Source organism: Archocentrus centrarchus, chromosome 21 (genome assembly GCF_007364275.1).
Source record: "Archocentrus centrarchus isolate MPI-CPG fArcCen1 chromosome 21, fArcCen1, whole genome shotgun sequence".
Classification (NCBI taxonomy): Eukaryota; Metazoa; Chordata; class Actinopteri; order Cichliformes; family Cichlidae; genus Archocentrus; species Archocentrus centrarchus.
Genome location: NC_044366.1, coordinates 26,226,869 through 26,246,660, shown reverse-complemented (window position 1 = coordinate 26,246,660; position 19,792 = coordinate 26,226,869). Strand labels below are relative to the sequence as shown.

The following is a 19,792-nucleotide window of genomic DNA, read 5'->3' as shown; positions in this document are numbered from 1 at the left end:
ATTTAAGAACAGAAAGGTCTTAGGCAGTAACCTACACTTCATTACTGAGATTATGAAACCTCTTTATTGTGTTTGTTTAATAAAAGCAAATTTAACATTCTTCATGAAGTGTGACTTTTCTATCGTTTCATGTGACTACTATGACTACAGTCATATTTAGTTTCAGTGTCGACACAACTGTGCAAAACACATCTGAAATGGGTGACTTCCTCTGAACTTAGAAAAGAACAAACTGAAACCAGAGATACTTTCACACTTTACATGCCCAGTGCTGCAGAAGTGAGCTCTCAGAAATAATCCACGTCCTCATGTGCAATGGAGGAAATTTATGTCAATGTTGAATATTTCAACCCAGACAACACGACACCTGCAACAGATAAGAAAAAAGATGGAAATATTATTTTTTTTTTTTATCTGTCATTACTATTGAACACTTTACCAGTTTCCCTGTTTGTTTGTTGATTCAGTTTTTGCTTTGTTTTGTTTGTTTTTCTCTTTTCAGTTCAATGGAGCTGTAAGAAGAATGTCAATTTAGTTCTTATTCTCTCTCTGAGCCTGCTGAGTGTTTTCCTGCTGGTTGGATTTATCACTGTTGGTTTGTACTGTGAGTTGTGTTGTTCATCAACTTATTCTAATACTCACTGTCCCCCATATGAATGAGTTAAAATTCTGCCACTGTATATTTTTAGATGGGGTCACTCCATTTCTAATTAAATTTGACAAACTAAGCAACAAATAATAATAATAATAATTTAATTTTTAAATAATTTCATGGGCACAAGTATTCCTTTGCACTCACACAGTTAAATTCTTTGAGCATAAATTAAACAACTCCTGGCTGTAGAACTCTGCAGCCATGAGCACAACAAAGCCATCGCACATTTAAAACAGCTCTTAAGTTGCTGCCACGATGTAACTTGGTTTAACTCGGTAACCTGAACTATCCATCAAAGGGACTAATCACATTAGGACCCCCCTTCCTTTGGGCTTTCGATATGTGGACTTAAATTGTGGAACAGTCTCCCAGGGAACTCACAACTGTGCTTAAACATTATTCAATTCAAAGAAGCCTTCTGAAATATGCTTTTGGAAGAGTACAAAAGAGGTCATTGAAAATTGGGTACCTACTGGAAATAATATAATTGGCAACTGAAATAATGCTCAGCTATACAAACACGTAAACATATTTTCTTTTTAAGTCATTGTATTAAAGGGGGTTAAGGTATACTGTTAGGTTCGGACCACCGTTAAATAAAGAAAGACACAGAAACCTGTAGTTGATCTTTTAACCTGCAGGGAGAGTCTCAGTCAGCCAACACGTGTGTGTGTGTATGTCTGAGGGAGAGTCTGAACCTTCTTCCTGCTTGGCTCTTTTATTTTAGCATCATGTGAGTTTACACAAAGCTCAGGTAACAACATCACTCACTTCACATGATGAAATCACGTTCACATGATGAAATCACATATGTTTACACAAAGCTCATGTAACAACATCACTCACGTCACATGATGTAATCATGTATGTGTATGTGGGCAGTCCCGTCGCCAGATCTCAGTCTTAAGGGGGGCTTATGAAATCCAACAGGGGGGCACCACTATTATTAGCTTGATTAGTGATCTGGCTTGGGTGAGCGGGCCAGGGCGGGCCCAAGCGTATCAGTGGGCGGGCACGGCCCCCTAGGGCCCGCCCATAGCGACGGGTCTGTATGTGTGTGTGTGTGTGTGTGTGTGTGTGTGTGTGTGTGTGTGTGTGTGTGTGTCCTCAGGAAACAGGCGTTACCTGCTTTCCATGTGCATGTTTATGATAAACACATTGTGATACATAGAAACACAGTTAAGCGTTTATCTATTCTAACATATACGCTTGACAAAAAAAGATGTGGGGATCATGGATATAACCTATGGATAAAGCGTTGAGCATGAGGTAGGAATTAATAAGTAATAGGATACGGATACACTATTGAGTGTATGTAAAGAGATGTTGTTTTAAATGTTCGTAATAAATGAATCAAAATAAATGGTTCTTTATTCATATGTGCTAGCATCAAATTGACTTTCATATTTTAGCGTTTCATTACCTACAGGCTGTAAAATAACTCAGAAGCAGTCTAAGAAAGAATGCATGAGGTCTTTTGTGCCTAAAAAACATGCATCTTATTTCTCTTTGTTTTAGACCATAACTTATTACATGATTCAGCTGAACGTCTCTCAGCCATGAATAACCAACTTTGCTCCATGACTGAGGAGAATGGCAGCCTCACTGAAAAGACCAAAGAGCTGGAGAGGCTTCAGAGTTTGCACAAACAGAGTGAGTGTCTTTGGAAAAGTTAACGTGAAAGTTAACGTGCAAAGTCTTATTGTTACACAGTTCATTTTATCTTAATTGTATTTTTCAGCAGGAAATGTGTATAATAATAATTGTATCAGCATGTAAGACCAGGGCTGGACTGGCAATCGGGCGTACCGGGCATTTGCCCGGTGGGCCGACAGTCCTCAAGGGCCGATGCCGTTGGATTTTTTTTTTCCTTCCCTTTTTTTTCCTAAGAGACCGGCCCACAATTTAGAGGGGGCGGCCCATTGGCCCATCTTCAATATAGACAGTGGACAGTACCAATCAGGATATATGATGAAAGCGGCCCCACCCTTTCTCTGCGTGGTGCAGAACACTGAAACTACTCCCGCTAGTAGTTTCAGTGTTGAGCGCGTGTGTTAAAGGAGAGGCAATATGGAGAAACCGAAGCGGCAGAAAGGGGGTGCGGAGAAGTTACGTGCGAAGAAATTGAAGAGTGTCACTGTAGATGCTACAAAATGTGTAAAGATCACAGACATGTTCACTGCTGTAGCCTCCTTGTCCTCTGTAACAGTAATGCTGCAGCAACAGCAGGCTGTAGGCAGAGCCGGCCAGAGACATAGGCGACATATGCGGCTGCATAGGGCCCCCTGACCACCAGGGGCCCCCCAAGCTCGCCCACATTTGTCATGAAACTTTTTTGGTTTGTTTTAATTTTTTACAAATGCCAATTTCCTAAAAGAAAGAAGAGACTATTCTAACTGTCCAGATTTGTAGACTTGTAACAACACTAATTTAATGAGTAGGCTACACTCTAATATTTTTGTCTCAGACTGACGCTAAAAAGCTAATTCATGCATCTGTTACTTCTAGGATGGACTATTGTAATTCATTATTATCAGGCTGTCTTAAAAGCTCCCCAAAAAGCCTTCAGCTGATCCAAAAAGCTGCAGCTAGAGTACTGACAGGGACTAGAAAGAGAGAGCAGATTTCTCCCATATTGGCTTCTTTTCATTGGCTCATAATACCGTATCACCCCAATAGAGCACTTTGCTCTCAGACTGCTGGCTTACTTGTGGTTCCTCGGATATTTAAGAGTAGAATGGGAAGCAGAGCCTTCAGCTTTCAGGCCCCTCTTCTGTGGAACCAGCTCCTAGTTTGGATTCAGGAGACAGACACCCTCTCTATTTTTAAGATTAGGATGAACAATGGGTTTTCTCTGCAATTATTGTGGGGTCTTTACCTTACACTATAAAGTGCCTTGAGATGTCTGTTTGTTGTGACTTGGCACTGTATAAATAAAATGTAATTGAATTGAAAAATTGAATTGAAAAGGCTGAAACTGTAATATATCCTAAAAAAAAAAAAATCAACTTTAACCCTCCAGCATTAATAACAATTAAATTCAGGGGACAATGAAGTGGTATGAAGGGGGCCCCAAATCAAATATTGCTTAGGTCCCCTTCAAGGCTTGGGCAGACTCTGCTGTAGGTGAAGACCGCAGCAGTGTGATGAGCAATGGTGATTGATTAATATCAATATTTACATTTGCATACTTCCCCAAATCTGGCAGCCATGGCACCTTACTCTGATAAAATAGCAAACGGTCAAGGGCGAGAAGTGTTGGATGAGCAGCGTCCATTTTAGGCTGCATCATAGCATTTTAGATATTTAGGTTAAAGGTGTGTTGAAAGGCTGCACAGTAGTTTGAATTTGTAGCCTCTGTGCTAGTTAAACATGTTTTAAAAAGCCCTCAAGCAGGTGAAATAACAGATTTTAAAAAACTAAATGATACGTCAAAGCTTTGCAATTTAAGCATTACTAAAGTAAGTTAAAAAAAAAAAAGTATAAAAGTATTATTAGCAAAAGGTATGGCCACACTGAATAAGAGTAAAACAGTGTCAAATGCTTCTAAGACACAGTTGCGAGCCGGTCTAAGCCAAAAATGCCAGGGCCAATTTTTTGTCCCAGTCCAGCCCTGTGTGAGACTGTATATGTTGATCTGTGTTAGGTTAAAACACAGATTCCAATTAATTAACAGAGACCAAATAAAGCATTGCTATATGTTCCATGTTGCTCTTTAATATTTCCTGTTTGTTTTTCTCAGAGAGAATGTGTCCTGCAGGATGGAAGGAGTTCAGCTGTAGCTGTTACCTCCTCTCTGAAAGGTCTGGTTCCTGGGATTCAGCCAGAAAGGACTGCAGAGACCAAGGAGGACATCTGGTGGTGATATACAGCTCAGACATACAGGTAGAGTTCATGTGTATGTGTCGCATGTGTTTGTAAATTAATACTGAAATTCATACTAATTGTTTCATGGACATTGCTTTCCCCAGTTAAAAAAAATGTTTCCATGATTTCAGGATCCAGCTAATTCAGCAATTCTGATTCAGTCTCTGTGGAAAAAATAAAGTTGAACCCAAACTAACTTTCTGAGATTTACTGAAAGAAACTTTCACAAAGAGATTAATGCAGCACAGTCTTCACACCAGCATTGATACTGAAAAGGAAAAATAACATCTCAGTTATATTCACGAACACATCTTTTTCTGCCTGAGAACAAAAACACAGTATGTCCTTGAACACAACTTACAGTTAGTTTTCCATCTTGCACACACTTTATACAAGAAGAATAATTGCACACATAGGTTGAATGCATTGAAATACAAATTTTACACTACATGGACAACAAATGTAACTTGCAGCAGACATTTTGTGGTTTAATACAGGATATTGTAACATCTCGTTCAGTTTAGTTGAATAGTAAAAAACAATTTGTACTTTTTTCTGTTATAACAATGAGTATATCTAACTGCAAAAAACTCCTGAGACATCCAGCAGTAAGTCATGATGAGTATGAGGATTGTAAAGTATCTTTCAGACACTTGAGTACATCAAAGATGCAACAATGAGGACACGGAGGAGACTGCACAGACTGTTGGAGTTTTCATTAGTGAGTGAGAGGGTTACTTCCCTGCATCTTCCAGCTGGGGAATGACTATTGTCTGAACTTATGCATTAAATGACAGTTCAGAGTACCCAGCCTTCTTGGGTGGGGTGCTTGAGGGTCCTCCATCCCTGGCTCCAGGGGGACTCCATTGTCCTACTGGGAGACGTTAACGCTTACTGTACATGGGCAGTGACACTGAGACATGGAGAGGTGTGACTGGGAAGGGCCAACCTGATCTGAACCTGAGTGGTGCTTTGTTACTGGACGTCTGTGCAAACCACAGTTTGTCCATAACAAACACCATGTTTGAACACAAGGATGTCTGTGGCACCAGGACACCAGGACACCCTAGGCTGCAGATCAATCATCAATTTTGTAATCGTATCATCAGATGTGCGGCTATATGTGGTACAGTGCACCTCAACATATTGTGAGGGTGCACTGGGAACGCCTGGCAGAATGTCTGGCAGTCCAAATGGACCATATTCCACACCTCCCAGCACACACAGTTCATTTAGGTGTGCTGGGTCTGTCCAGCATCCTCCCCCACCACCTGATCCCACTCACCACCAGACGGAAATCAGCTGACAGCTCAGGTCCTCTCTTCACCCGAGTGTCCAGAACATACAGCCGCAGATCTGATGATACAATTATAAAATCGATGATTGACCTGTGACCCTGGGTGTCCTGGTGCCACGTGTGCTTGTGGACGTCTTTATGTTCAAACATGGTGTTCGTTATGGACAAACTGTGGTTTGCACAGAAGTCCAATAACAAAACACCATTTGGGTTCAAATCAGGTAGACCATTCCTCCCAATCACGCCCCTCCAAGGCTCACTGTCATTGCTCATGTGAGTGTTGAAGTCTCCCAGTAGGATGATGGAATCACCAACTGTAACACACTCAAACACCCCGCCCAGCAACTCCAAGAAGGTTGGGTACTCTGAACTGTCATTCAGGCTCCTTCGCCACCAGAGAGGTGACATCTCATGTCCCAATAGTCAGTCTCGATAGCCTCCGCCAGGGCCTGAGCCCTTGGCCACTGCCCAACACAAATTGCACCCAACCCCTACGACGCCTCCTGCAGGTGGTGGGCCTACAGGAGGGCAGGCTCTTCAGGCTATGCCCTCAGATGCTCTCCCTCGAGCTCACTCCCCAGGCCTGGCTCCAGGGGGTGACCCCAGTAACCCTATCCTGAGAAGGGTAAACAGTTCCTTCCATAGGGGTCTTTGGAATCGCGCTTTGTCTGGCCCCTCACCCAGGACCAATTTGCCATAAGAGACCCCACCAGGGGGACAAGCCCCCACGGACAACATAGCTCCTGGGATCACTGGGACACACAAACCCCTCTACCACGATAAAGTGGCAATTCACGGAAGATATAGCAATTAATTTATAATTTTAGGTTAAGTTGTAATAAGTGAGGTTTTCAGGATTTTTAATAAATTTTCAGCTAAAATGGAAAAACAAACATGTATATCCTATATTGTGGTTTAAAAGTAAAATCTAATGGTTTTGTTTTTGATGAACAGAACTTCCTTGCTACATTAACCCAGAATTCGGCATGGATTGGTTTAAATGACAAAGAAGAAGAAGGAACTTGGAAATGGGTAGATGGAACCCCACTGACTCTCACGTAAGTGTTCATGCTGGCAGTGTATATTAAATGTATTCATAATAAGGGGTGAAAGTAAGCCTGTACAGTCCAGTACTGCGTACCACTAAAAGCTTCTGTTCCGGTACACAGTGCCTGGAAGAGGGGGAGCAGCTGTCTGCTGTAAAGCCGTCATTCAGAACCAGTCACGGCTGCACTTTGGGTCAGAATAGATCCACTAGCTGTAAGCACTCTAAAACAAGACTTAATCAGAAATAGCTTTTTTTTCTCATTTCAAATTGTTTCTGAACTGCTTATGCTATGCTGGAGCCTCAATTCTCTAGCTTCTCTCCTCTCAGAGCTAGGCTTTCACCAACGGCCAGCCTTTAAAATGTTCACCCGTACCTTTACCCTGATTACTGTCCATGTTATATAGTGGCTTTTTATATCGCAGGCTAGACCCTCCCATTTTGATTGACACCTCATTCCGCCAATCATGTAAAAAAGGCTCTGGAAAACCCATTTCTTGACATGATGGCCGAATGAAGTGTCAATCAAAGTGGGAGGGTCTAGCCTGCCATATAAAATGCACTACATATGTCCCGCAGGTGGCCAGTTAACAGGATAAGACATGGGTTTTCCAGAGCCAATAATAAGCAGAGGGCATCACATAGTTTTTCAGGTGATTTTGGTGCGGCCAGTTAACAGGTTAATATCGGTCTGCAATACAAAATCTCCCATTTAAAAGCAACGAGAGATTAACTAATTGTGTTTCATGTTATTATGCTCAATTTCAACAGCATAGCACAGCTCGAAAACATTGCTTATGATTGGAGATTTAGTTGATGCTACACAAGAGTGCATTTACCTCCAAAACACAGTAGTTACCAAAGTGATAGAGGTTTAAGAAAGTTTGGTGATTATTTCTTTCCAGAAGTTTTGTATTGGTGGACAGAGGCAGAATGCGTGGAGGTGGTCATCAATTGTGTTATGTGTACAGTGTGTGCAAACATCCCAGTAATTAAAAAATATATTCCACACATGTGCTTCTAATTTCCACCTAATACAGATAGGCAACAGTAAAGTTATATATATATGTATATATATATATATATATATATATATATATATATATATATATATATATATATATATATATATATATATATATATATATATATATATATATATATATATATATATATATATATATAAACTCTGAATCCAGTTCTTAATGTGTTAATCACAACAGAAAGCTGCTCTTTTCATTGTTACCATAAAAAAAAATGTAAATATCCATATTTTTTTTTGCTTGTATAAATGTTTAAAATCTAATAATTTTGTCAAAGACAGTAATTCTGTTGTTCACTGATCCGCCAGGTACTGGGCAGCTCATCAACCTGATGACTGGACTGCTAAAGAGGACTGTGCTCACATTGTCAGAATTCAAGAAATGATTTATTGGAATGATAATTCATGTGAAACATCTTTGCAGTGGGTCTGTGAAAAAAATATCTTCACAGCACTGGCTGGGAGGAGGTAGAGCAGGTCACCTGTTCTTAGTCTTCCTCAATCCACCACAAGGTTGGTGGTTCAATCCCTGATTAATCCAGTCTACATGCCAAAGTATCCTTGGGCAAGATGCTTAAACAAAAGCTCTCTCAGTGTGTGACTGTTAGATAGAAAACACTTAGATGCAGAAAAAAATGCTTCTATGAATGGGTGAATGAGACAGGCTGCATAAAGTAGCCTCGAGTGCTCAAAAAGAGCAGAAAAGTGCTATATAAGAACCAGTGCATTTACCACTGTTTGAAGATTATAGATTTAGTTTAGCTTTTATTATTTTATTATTCTGTTTTTCTGCTTTATTTCTTTCTGAATAGGTATTCAGAAAGAGCACAACCTTGATATGTACCTATATGTATACATATATGCTATCATTTTTATAGATAACATTACCTCCTGGTGGAAAAACATAATTCAGCAAAATATAAAATTAAGTTCCATTAATTGCTGCCTTTTTTGAAATATCTTGTCATTATACATTATCAAAGAGCAATTGAAAAAACTGGACTATGGATCATCCTTTAGATCACATATACGTTCAGTTATGATAAGAAATTGTCATTCACATCATTGTCATTTATATCATTATTATCTTCAGTCTCATTATTCTAGTTGGCAACTTCTTTTTGGGGGGGGGGTCTTTAATGTTTCATATTTTGATTAACATAACTATTTTTTGCTGTAGGAACTATGGGTGAAAATGAGCTTTTAGCTATAACATGTACAATGAATGTATTCTGTATTGTCACTGCTAAATGAACTAAATTCATTAGAACTATCTTGTGATGCAGAAAAGTATGTAGTAATGTCAGTGTTATTTCATTTTTTTATCCATAAAGTATTCAAATTTTTTTTTCTCTTATTTGAAAACAATGCATTTTTATTTAAGTACAGTTTTTGTATTAGTCATGTTATCCTTGCAATCTGGACTGTGTGTTTGGTCATCTATACTTTGTAGAGGCCTGTTTAACAACCACCATGTCCTGAGAAAAACATTTGTTATCATCGCCATCATTTTCTGAAATTTTGTCAAAAAATTTTGTTTGTCAAAGCTACTGATGAAAAATTTGACACACACACACACAAACACACACACACACACACACACACAAGTGTGTTTTGCTATCTTTGTGGGGAATTTCCATTGACTTCCATTCATTTCTACAGCCTAAACCTTACCTTTACCCTTTTCCTAACCCTAACCATCACATACCTAACCCTAACCCTAACCTAAACTCAATTCATACCTTAGCCCTAACTCTGACCCCTGACCCAAAAACAGGGTTTCCCCTTGTGGGGACAAGGTTCCAGTCCCCACAAGGAGAAATTGGTCCCCACAACGTAGTATATGTCAGGAAAATTGTCCCCACAAGGTATTATAAACATACGCACACACACACACACACACACACACACACACACCCCAAACAGGTACCAGAAATGTTTTATTGAGCTTAGTGCTGTGAAAGGGGGTCACTTCAGCTATTCTTTTGTCACTAAAGTGTTTATTGTTTAAAAGTTAATATAAAGAAAATTAACATTCCACAATACAGCACAGACTCAACAAAACCTCATACACAGCATGCATCCACTAAACAAACAAACTTATTTGAAGCCTATACAGCCTTATCCTCCTTTATAAAAGATGAACTTATCCCAAACATTAAATATGATTCCTTTTGGTTGTGCAACTTAGCCATCAGTAACTCAAAATATGCCATCTCTGCCATACACTTCATCCAATCTGGATACACTGGCCCATCTTGGCTTCTCCATTTACAGAGAATAACTCTGGCAGCTGTGATGAAGCCTGTAACAGCCAGTGCAAATTATAGATTAGAGATGTTGAGCACACGTGACCTATCACCTAAAGCAGAGGTCCCCAACCCCTGGGCTGTGGACGGGTAGCGTCCGTGGATCATTTGGTTCTGAGCCACACTGAAAAAATAAATAACTTAGATTATTTCTGTTTTATTAATTATCTGAGGCTGATCTCGGAAGCTAAGGAGGGTCGGGCCTGGTCAGTATTTGGATGGGAGAAGGCCTGGGAATACCAGGCGCTGTACTGTAGGTTTTTCTTGCCTCCAACAGGGGGCGTTGCTGCTGCTTCTTCTAGAGGACATGGCTTTGAAAAAAAAAAACATCTGGCAAGATGATGTTTAAATAAATAAATGGTCTAAAATATTGTTACATTTGCAGTAAAACAACTACCTAAATAATTAGAGTAAATTTCACTCAGAAAATGCAAAATTTCTTTAAAATGTCTCACCCTCTAGTTTAAATGTTAATATCTTTTTAAAGGTTATTGACATGTTAGAGTGCACATTCATAAAAGTCCACACAAATATTATTAATGATTTAATTTTATCTCATAAATGGCATCCATAGGAAAAGATGATACACGCAGGCTTTCTCTCAGTGCAGCCAGTCAGAAGTAAATTGGGGAAAAAGTGAAAACCATTTTTCCAGCTAATACACATCAGTAAGGATCTATCAGCATGTTCATTTGGAGCATCAAATAGAAGCTGCTACAAAAGGAACATCAGGAATCAAGACTGAATAAATTAGATCAACATACTGACTTGCCTACATGAGTTCGAGCAGTTTGTAATGGGTCAGTTGTTTATATGCAGCAGGATGCTGTGTGCACTTTGCTCTGAGTTCACAATAACTAACTGGAAATTAAATTGTGGATCTGGTCAGCTGGTCTCTCAACACTATTGATGGCCAAATTCTCATCACGAGGAGACTGGGAGAAGGGGAACCCTCTTTCCTCTGGTCCGACTACACACCTGACTGGCTTTGTTATGGCTATGTTCCCGTGAGGATGGAAGATAACGTTCCTGGCTGCACTGTATGGACGTGGCATATATATTGATACCAGGATTTTTCCCGAATTGGACCTGGGGATACCTGGTTTCTGGGCAGCTGTTCAGGCCCTAGTAAGGCTGCCTATGAGGGATGCAGAAACAGTACGAACTCAATCAGACTCAGTAGAGCTGAATCGAAATGGATTACATCTGGAGGAGTGTTGGTCTCTGTTCTGCGTGGCGGAGTAGAACCAAATTCGGATTATTGGACTTCTGAGAGGTAACCAGAAAACTGTAAGGTCTGTCAGCAAATAGTTATGATGGCCTGAACCAAAACAATTGCAGTATTTGGAATCTGGCTCCCAGACGGCCTTGGATGGCTGTCTATCTAAATCGCCTCTTGGAGATGTTATGTAAACAGATGCTCTTCACCCCCGCCCCGTGTTGTGACCTGTATGAACTGGTATCCTGGCAACCAAGGCTGACTGTACCATCTTATCATGAACATTATCATGAACTGCTGGTCTGGAAGCTGTGTGGCCATCACAGTATCCTGCTCGTCTCCGCTGGCAGCCCCTCCTCTACTCATCCTAGTGCTCTCCAGGCTTTAAATGTGCTACTGCTTTGCTGAGGTGTTTTTTTGGAACCCCGTAAGGTGTTCATAATGAACACGGTACGAGATGATTTTTTTGAACCTACCTATCCCAGTGTATCTCTCTTTCTGTTTTCCTGCTAAAGGTAGCGCCGGCAAAACAGCTGCATGACCTCAGACACCTGTCCCCCCTGTTTGTTTCTGTTGTTTGTATTTCTCTTGGATGGGTGTTCTGGAATGCAAATTTCATTATATGTTTACATATAATGACAATAAAGTCTTCTTGAATCTTGAATCTCTTGAATCTTCCCTGACACGTAGTGGACACTGAGAGAAGATATGTGGTATATGAGGAATATGTTTGAAAAGAAAACAAAAGGATCAAATAACTCATCACTAAGAATCCAAACAATGAACAAACTTAGAAACATAACAGAAACAGAACCTAAAAGTAAAAACATTAAACACTGGGGATGAGGCCCAGGATCATGACATGTTATGATCCTGGTCCAAACATGACACGCATCTTCCAACATTTTGAAAAAAGCTAGATGCCTTGGAAATTCACCTCAATAATCGTGTTAAAAGGTCAAAATTAGAGAGAGCTTTAGAATTCCTCAGAAAACTGTGAAGTGTCTGTTTTTGCTGTTACATAGCCACTGTTGTGCAAAAGAATCAAAAATTAACATCTAAAAATTTGAGACTTCCTCTCATATTAAAAAAAAAAGAAGAAGAAGAAACTGCAAGCAGTTAAATTGTGACTGTTTTCAGGTCCTGTGCTGCAGAGTTCAGCTCAGCACACAAGCGATGGATGAAACACATCAATACTGTGTTTGTCAAACCTCACAACCCAATGCCTTCAACAATAAAGTTCACATTTAAGAAAGAAGCAACAACAGAAGAGACTTGATTTATTTTAATGTCTGCCATTACTGTCTAACTATGAAAGAATAATGTCTTTTGCATTTCAATAGCATGCCTCTCTCGATCATGATTTATTTCAGTACAGGATTCAGCTGTAAATCTTTCCTCCATAACTGAGGAGAAAGACCAGCTGGATGGCAACCTCACACAATGACCAATGAGTTGGAAAGGCTTCAGAATAAGTCATAGTTTGTGCTGTTTTATTTTAAAGTTTTTACTCTGACATGAAGTGATAAATTTCTCTGGAACTGTGATCAGATCCTTGATTCTATATACATAAATTAAAGCACTAATTAAAGTTAAAAGAATGATAATGGTATACATTTATAATTATGAATCAGTGTCAGAGTTGCTGTCTTTGCTTGCCACTACAAAACTGCATGCAGTACTACATCTTATACTCTTCACAAATTCCCTTTGACTGAATTTTTCCTGCTATTTCTCTGTTGCATATTGCAGCCATTCAGGGTTACATGATGCCCATTTTTTTCAATGCCATAAAAAAAACAGTTCCCACAACAACTAAGTGATTCTCCTCACTTCTGAGATAAACACTAAATGAGGAAAAGCAGCAAATAATCATCCTGGTGGATGGACATACAGGAGCTCAGTGATGGGAGGGGATCCTCCTGGGTCTGGACCATTCGCTGTTTCATTAGGAGCATGCCCCAACATTGTCAGGCATGCATACAAACACGTGGGAGCCATACAAATTCTTCAACCCACATTCAACGATTTCTAAAGTTAGACATTTAAATAACCAGAATTTTTCCTTTTTATTATGGACATATGTGCAGAGACTATCTTTACCTTGTGGAGTCTTTTACAAAGCATGCTGCACATGTTGCACTCTTTCATTTTGTTCCTACACTGTAATGTGAGCATGTCTGTGCGTGCTAGGAGACAAAGCAAAATGTTACTTCACTTCATTACAAAGTCCACAAAACAAACCTCTTCTGTGGTCAGACTTCATAATATGAACATGTACAGAAAAGTGTTGAAATTTGGAGTGAGAAATTAGCAGCACATTGGTCAACATTCTTCATGTTTGAATGTGCTTTATGAATAAACTGATTTGACTTGACTTTACAATCAGAAATGCAGATATCAGTGTAAAGGGAAACAGCCCACTAACAGGATGTGGACATAAATTTTGTTGTGATGGCAAGCTGATACAAAAAGCTTTCAGCTGTTCCACTTCCTCACCCAAAGTGGAAGCTGCTAAGATCTAGTTCTCACTTTTCTGCTTGATTTACAAGCAGACTAAATGTAAGGCACCTGAATCAGCACATGAAACCTAAAGCTGACATGGCTGCTTCATGATGAACCTGGAGATGGTCACAGAGAAACAAAAACAAACACATTTACCTTGTGATTCATTAACTCATTCACCTTCCTCACATTGGGTGAATGAGTTAACTAAATGCATAAAGTAAGTTATGCCTCCCATCCTTGTTAAACCAATACAATTAAACTTCAATAAAGCATTAAAGCAGTTTCCAATATATTTGTATTTACCATTATAACACAGAGAGAGAGAGAGAGAGAGAAAGGAGGAAGGAGGAGAGATAGAAACACAGGGATAAACTCATTAATTTTGAACAATGAAATGCACCAGTTTAACTAACAATAGTTGCCTGTGCTGTGTATCATTAGACATACTGGAAACTATCACTAGATTACTAGTTTATATCGTGATATCCTATATAATGATGTTTTACTAGTATATATAAGAAGGAAATAATAAAGGAATCTTAAAAATAAACAGATTTTCATGCAGGTTCTGTGCTGTAAACACGGCTGCATCAGTGCACAATTAGTTTCTTCAGTATCAAATAAATCCACTGATAGTTCTCAGTACATCATGCAGTATAAAGCAAAAAGAAAAATGTTACTAATTAAGCAATTATTTGCTTTGTTTGCTGTTGTTTTGTTGTTGTTGTTTTTAATAAATAGAATCATATTTTATAGACTAATTTAGAGATCTGAGAAAATTCATTTCCATTTTCCTTCTGAAATTACCACAAAAAAAACAGAACAATTTATTCATGCATCCTTTTGTGCACGACTGCTAGAGGTCAATTAATTTTAAAACAGAGGTATTGCTTGTAAAAATCTTTTTGTACAAATGACCTGTGAGGTCGTTCTTGAAGGCAGGACAGTCTTGAAATTTTGTTCAAAAATGTTTGGCACAAACATTTTCTCTTAAAGCAGCTGCGAATTGAGAGAAAAATACTTTTAAAGATTTGAAACTTTGTTTGAACATGCAGCTGACAGATCCTCAGGTTATTAATCTGTGTGACAATTAATGTGACCAACAGTGGATTTGAGACTGCCAAAGGTTTGTTACCTGGTTAGATTCTAGTATTTCTGTTCTATTGTTTATATGTTGGTTTCTTGGAGGGTGTGTGTTGGGTCTTTTATTGTTTATGGGCTTTTAATGTGTCGAGTTTTGATTTTTTACTGATTTTTATCATTTGAAGTTATCATTATTCGCCTTTACAGAGGGGGTGCTTATTAATATTGGTTTTTCGTTATGACACCATTGTTATGTCCTTGTACTTCCTTTTTTGTGTGTGTGTTAATGATTTATTGAGTACAAAACTTTTCTGTGAACACTTTGATTACAGGGGTATTGTGTTGTCCCACTTAAAACCTGGAGACTCATTCAGTGCACAGGCTATAAGTGGATCTTTATGAAACTTTGCTTTCATATGGAAATGATCTAATTTCTAAACAAAATCAGGGTGACATAGGTGGTTTTCCATATATGCACTTTGAGATTTACTGTATTTCAATCAATACTTCTGTCCCACCTTGTTCACTTCAGCAGCAACACCGTCCAGATGTACATCTATGGCTTTTATTTTTCTTGTCAACCAACTATTTAGTCTGTTGAAGACTACATGCTGCCTCACTTTAGTATTCCAGTTATCTTTCTTTTTTAGTTCATGGCTCTACCTCACAAAGCAAAAAGACACCATTTTAAGTGTGAATGGTTTGCCTGTTTCTTTGCGTTTCTCTGTGCTGGTCTGGTGACCTTTCCTAAATGTATCCTACCTCTTTTCCATTGATAGCTGGGATAGGTTCCAGGACAGTTTTCAGCTTTACCCCAGTTCATCTTAAACTGGTTCAGCCCCACAGTTTGTGTGGTTTCTGGATGAACCCTGCAATTTGCCACATTCCCAACAAATTTGCCTCATTAATCCCATTAAATAGTTCTAAAAAAAAATACTATCTAGTGTATATATATTTGGATGATATTTAGTCATTAATCACACCTTTCATTATTGAGATTCTGATCTTTCTGTCAGGGTGCATAGAAACTGTGTGGCGTGTTGGAGTTATAGTATAAATTCCATTCTGTTTATTATGAATTATATCTTCTGTTTGTATGTTTTTATAAAATGTTTTGTGTATATATGATACTGTTGTTTTTTATGTTTGAAATGGAAACACGTGGTGACATTTCTTACAAAGGAAGTTGTGGTTACCTGCAGGCTGTTTCAAGCCTGCAGAACACACATAGGATACGTGTCTCATATACGCCATGTTACGTATGCACATTCCACAGTATACTTAATGCCATAAATGATAAAGAAAAAGCCAAGAATGTTGTTTATAACATGCTGTAAACTGCGTTTGGTGTAACCCACGTGATCTTATTGTGAAAGTCCGAATAAAAGCGCTGCGCAGGAAGCAGTCCCTTGGGACAGATAACTTCCGCTCAGCCAACGGATCTCTCCTCCTTGCGCAAGTTTGAAAAGAGTTGTGTGTTTGTTCTCTGAGTTATTAAAATGATCTGAACCTATCATGGCGTGTGTGGAGAGTGAGGCACACAGAGGTAAACAGAAAACGAGTCTTTATTCTGGCTGATAAAACAAACTAATAAAACAAGGCAGGTTACAAAGCTAAAGAAAACCTAAACAGCTAAACAGGGAAAACTGGAGAAAAACACGAGGCATGAGAACACTGCCACACAGACAACAAGAAACCAACAAGAGACAAGAGGAAGACTGAGACAATATATACAAAGGAGGGAATGAGAGGAGAGAGGACAGGTGAACGGTATTACAATAACAAGACAAAGGAAGCAAAACTAAACACAAACCACACGGGACAAAGGGAATGTCAAAATATGAGAAGGCAAGAAAACAGAAATGCAAGTTTAACACCACACAGGGAAACACACACTGAGGAAAACAGACACAAGAGACTTCACACAAAAAGGGAGGGACACTGAGGGAAAAGCACATGAGAACTAAAGTCTAAAGCAACTGGGAACTTAATTAAGAACGCATGAAACTATTTAACAAAATGAAACAGTTATCCTGAAGACAAAATAAAATAACTACAAAAGTCCATAAAAACTAAAAAATAAAGGGTCACAGACCCGGGACACCTTTACTTTTTTATCTTAATAGAGAGCTTTAGCGTTCCTCAGAAAACTGTGAAAAGATGTTTAACTTCTGTTTTTCACATTACATAGCTATTGTTGTGCAAAAGGTAATATGTAAAAACTTCCTCTTATATTAAAAAAAGAAGAAACAGTGCAAATGTATGCATATATGAAACTGTAAATTGTGACAGTTTTCAGGTTCTGTGCTGCAGAGGTGACCATGCCTTCAACAATTAAGTGCACAGGTAAGAAAGAAGCAAAAACAGAAGGAACCTTATTTATTTTAATGTCTGCAATTATTGTTACACACTTTATTTGTTTCATTCTTCATTTCTTTTAAGCTCCAAGGAAGAGGAATTTCTATTTAGACATTTTTGTCTTTTTTTTTTGCCTGTTGAGTGTTTTCCTGCTAGCTGGACTCATCACCCTTGGGGTTCATTGTGAGTTTGGTTCCTAATAAATATTTATTCTAACACTCATCAGCCTACATTTGAACGCACTGAAAGTTCTGAATCTTTACATTTTGGATACGTCAGACCATTTTGAATGAACTGTAATTCACATTCACACACACACTCTCATATACATTAGCATAAAATTAGTTTTATGAACATTTTCATTGTCTGCAGTCAAAATTGGAATACTTTGGTTTTTGTCTAAAATAAACCACAAACAGTATAAGTATGTTTGAGGGTTTTTGTGTTTCAGAAACATGCATCTCAATTTATTTCTGTACATACAGTGGGTACGGAAAGTACTCAGACCCCTTCAAATTTTACATTCTTTGTTTCATTGCAGCCATTTGCTCCAATCAAAAAAGTTAATTTTATTTCTCATTAATGTACACTCAGCACCCCATCTTGACAGAAAAAAACAGAGATGTAGAAATTTTTGCAAACTGATTAAAAAATAAAAACACTGAAATATCACATGGGTATAAGTATTCAGCCCCTTTGCTCAGCATTGAGTAGAAGCACCATTTTTTAACTAGTACAGCCATGAGTCTTCTTGGGAATGATGCAAAATTTTTTCACACCTGCCGTCCCAGCACAAGCTGGGCCCCAGCTGCCAGAGAACCACTCGCCCCCTGCATGCCAAAGCAGCCCAAACCAACCCAAACCACATTCCCCAAGGCAGCGGGCCAACAACCATGCCAAAACACCCACCTCCTGGGTGGGCAGCAATGACCAGTGGGAAGCAAACCTGTCCTCTGGGGGCTGAGGCACAGCAAGCCCCAGAACCATCCATACATGCACCACGATACATTTTAATTTTAACGACGCGAGGGGGGGGTACCCAACGCATTTACGAGTGACACAGAGGGACCCTGCCCAAGCGTCCATATGTGACGAGTAAGGAGTGAGAACATGTTGATATAGGACTTCTCCATAGTTTCATGTGACTTATTGAGGTCACTGGGACAAAGGTGTAAATGGGGGTTCAGGCGTCTGGGAAGGGAGCTCAGGTCACCACCACGTTCCATGAGCCCATCCAGGACAGACAGTAATTTTACCTCTCTGAGCCCCAGTGGAGGTTTGCTGTGGGGAAAATCCCATAGATCTATAACGACCAAGAAAAAGGCCAAACTGTCAGCCAGGCCCACGTGGGATATATGTGGATTTTTCCTTCCCATGCAGTCCTACAGTGGACCCACAGTTCATTCCACAGAACACGTCATTAACTTGTTAAATAATCTTTTTAAAACTGCAGTCTGTGAGTTGAGTCTGTCTGTTGAGTCCGATCCCTGTTAAAAATATTTAACTGAATAAATATTACAAATATATAAAATGAGGAACCTGAGAAAGTCACTGTTAGTGAATGTTTCTAAAAATTGTATGTGCTGTACTGCATCGACTCTGTGCTGCAACCTCGAGACCCTTTCACACACAAACTTTATCACGTCCACACTCTGCAGATCTGACCACAAACTAGCTCTGCTAACACAAAGTACAGTCTAACCCACAAGAGTTGTTAGGAAGTGGGGGTGTTATTCTAAAGACTGAAATGTACAGTTTTTGAACCATATTTGGTTCACAGCCCTCTGCTGCCTTCTGACCACACGGGGCTTTTGCGCTTTTCCCCTTCTCCCCCCCAAACAAACTCTTTGGATCAAGATCTGCAAATTAGGCTAAAAGTCTTAAGGTGCTGGATGCTTTTTATTTATGTGAATGCACAGTTATGTGCATCCTCCCTGGTCCGAAAATAAATAAAATCAAATGAAACAAAATAAATAAAACACAAAAATATGTTTTTGTATCTCTAGAACAATCCTAAAAAATAAAAAATACTATCTTCAGAGTTTCTGTGTAGCTGGTATTTTTAAACTGAAAGGTTTTAGTCATTAGTCACACATTTCAATACTGAGATGATCTTTTCAAGTTCCTTGAAATCTATGAAAACAAGTTTGACTTCTGTTGCTTTTCATATTATAGAACTTGTAATGTGTGAACAACATTTTTAACATCTGACATGTGTGACTACCTCTCAGGCTGAGAAAACAGAGAAACTTAAACCAGTGAAACAGTTTGCAGGTCCTGAGCTGCAGAGCTGACGGCCTCAGAAAAACAAGAAATGGAGGAAATTTTTGTCAATGCTGAATATTTCCAATGTGACAACCCAATACCTTCAACAAGAAATCCCAAGAGTAAGAAAGAAGTAACAAAAAA

General features: G+C 39.0%; 1 protein-coding gene across 1 annotated transcript; it reads left to right on the top strand.

The window, feature by feature from the left end:
• Positions 1 to 2,214: 2,214 nt before the first annotated feature.
• LOC115800727 (C-type lectin domain family 4 member E-like) lies at positions 2,215 to 19,677 on the top strand. The gene is made up of 5 exons (XM_030758225.1): positions 2,215 to 2,308; positions 4,398 to 4,540; positions 6,774 to 6,877; positions 8,216 to 8,273; positions 19,615 to 19,677. The coding sequence occupies exons 1-5, from the start codon at positions 2,215 to 2,217 to the stop codon at positions 19,675 to 19,677; spliced, it is 462 nt and encodes a 153-aa protein (XP_030614085.1).
• The last annotated feature ends 115 nt before the right edge of the window (positions 19,678 to 19,792 follow it).

Coding starts and splice junctions, on each gene's coding strand:
- LOC115800727 (XM_030758225.1), top strand. CDS start 2,215: ATGAATAACCAACTTTGCTCCATGACTGAGGAGAATGGCAGCCTCACT. Junction 2,309..4,397: donor TCAGAGTTTGCACAAACAGA/GTGAGTGTCTTT, acceptor TGTTTTTCTCAG/AGAGAATGTGTCCTGCAGGA. Junction 6,878..8,215: donor GGAACCCCACTGACTCTCAC/GTAAGTGTTCAT, acceptor CTGATCCGCCAG/GTACTGGGCAGCTCATCAAC.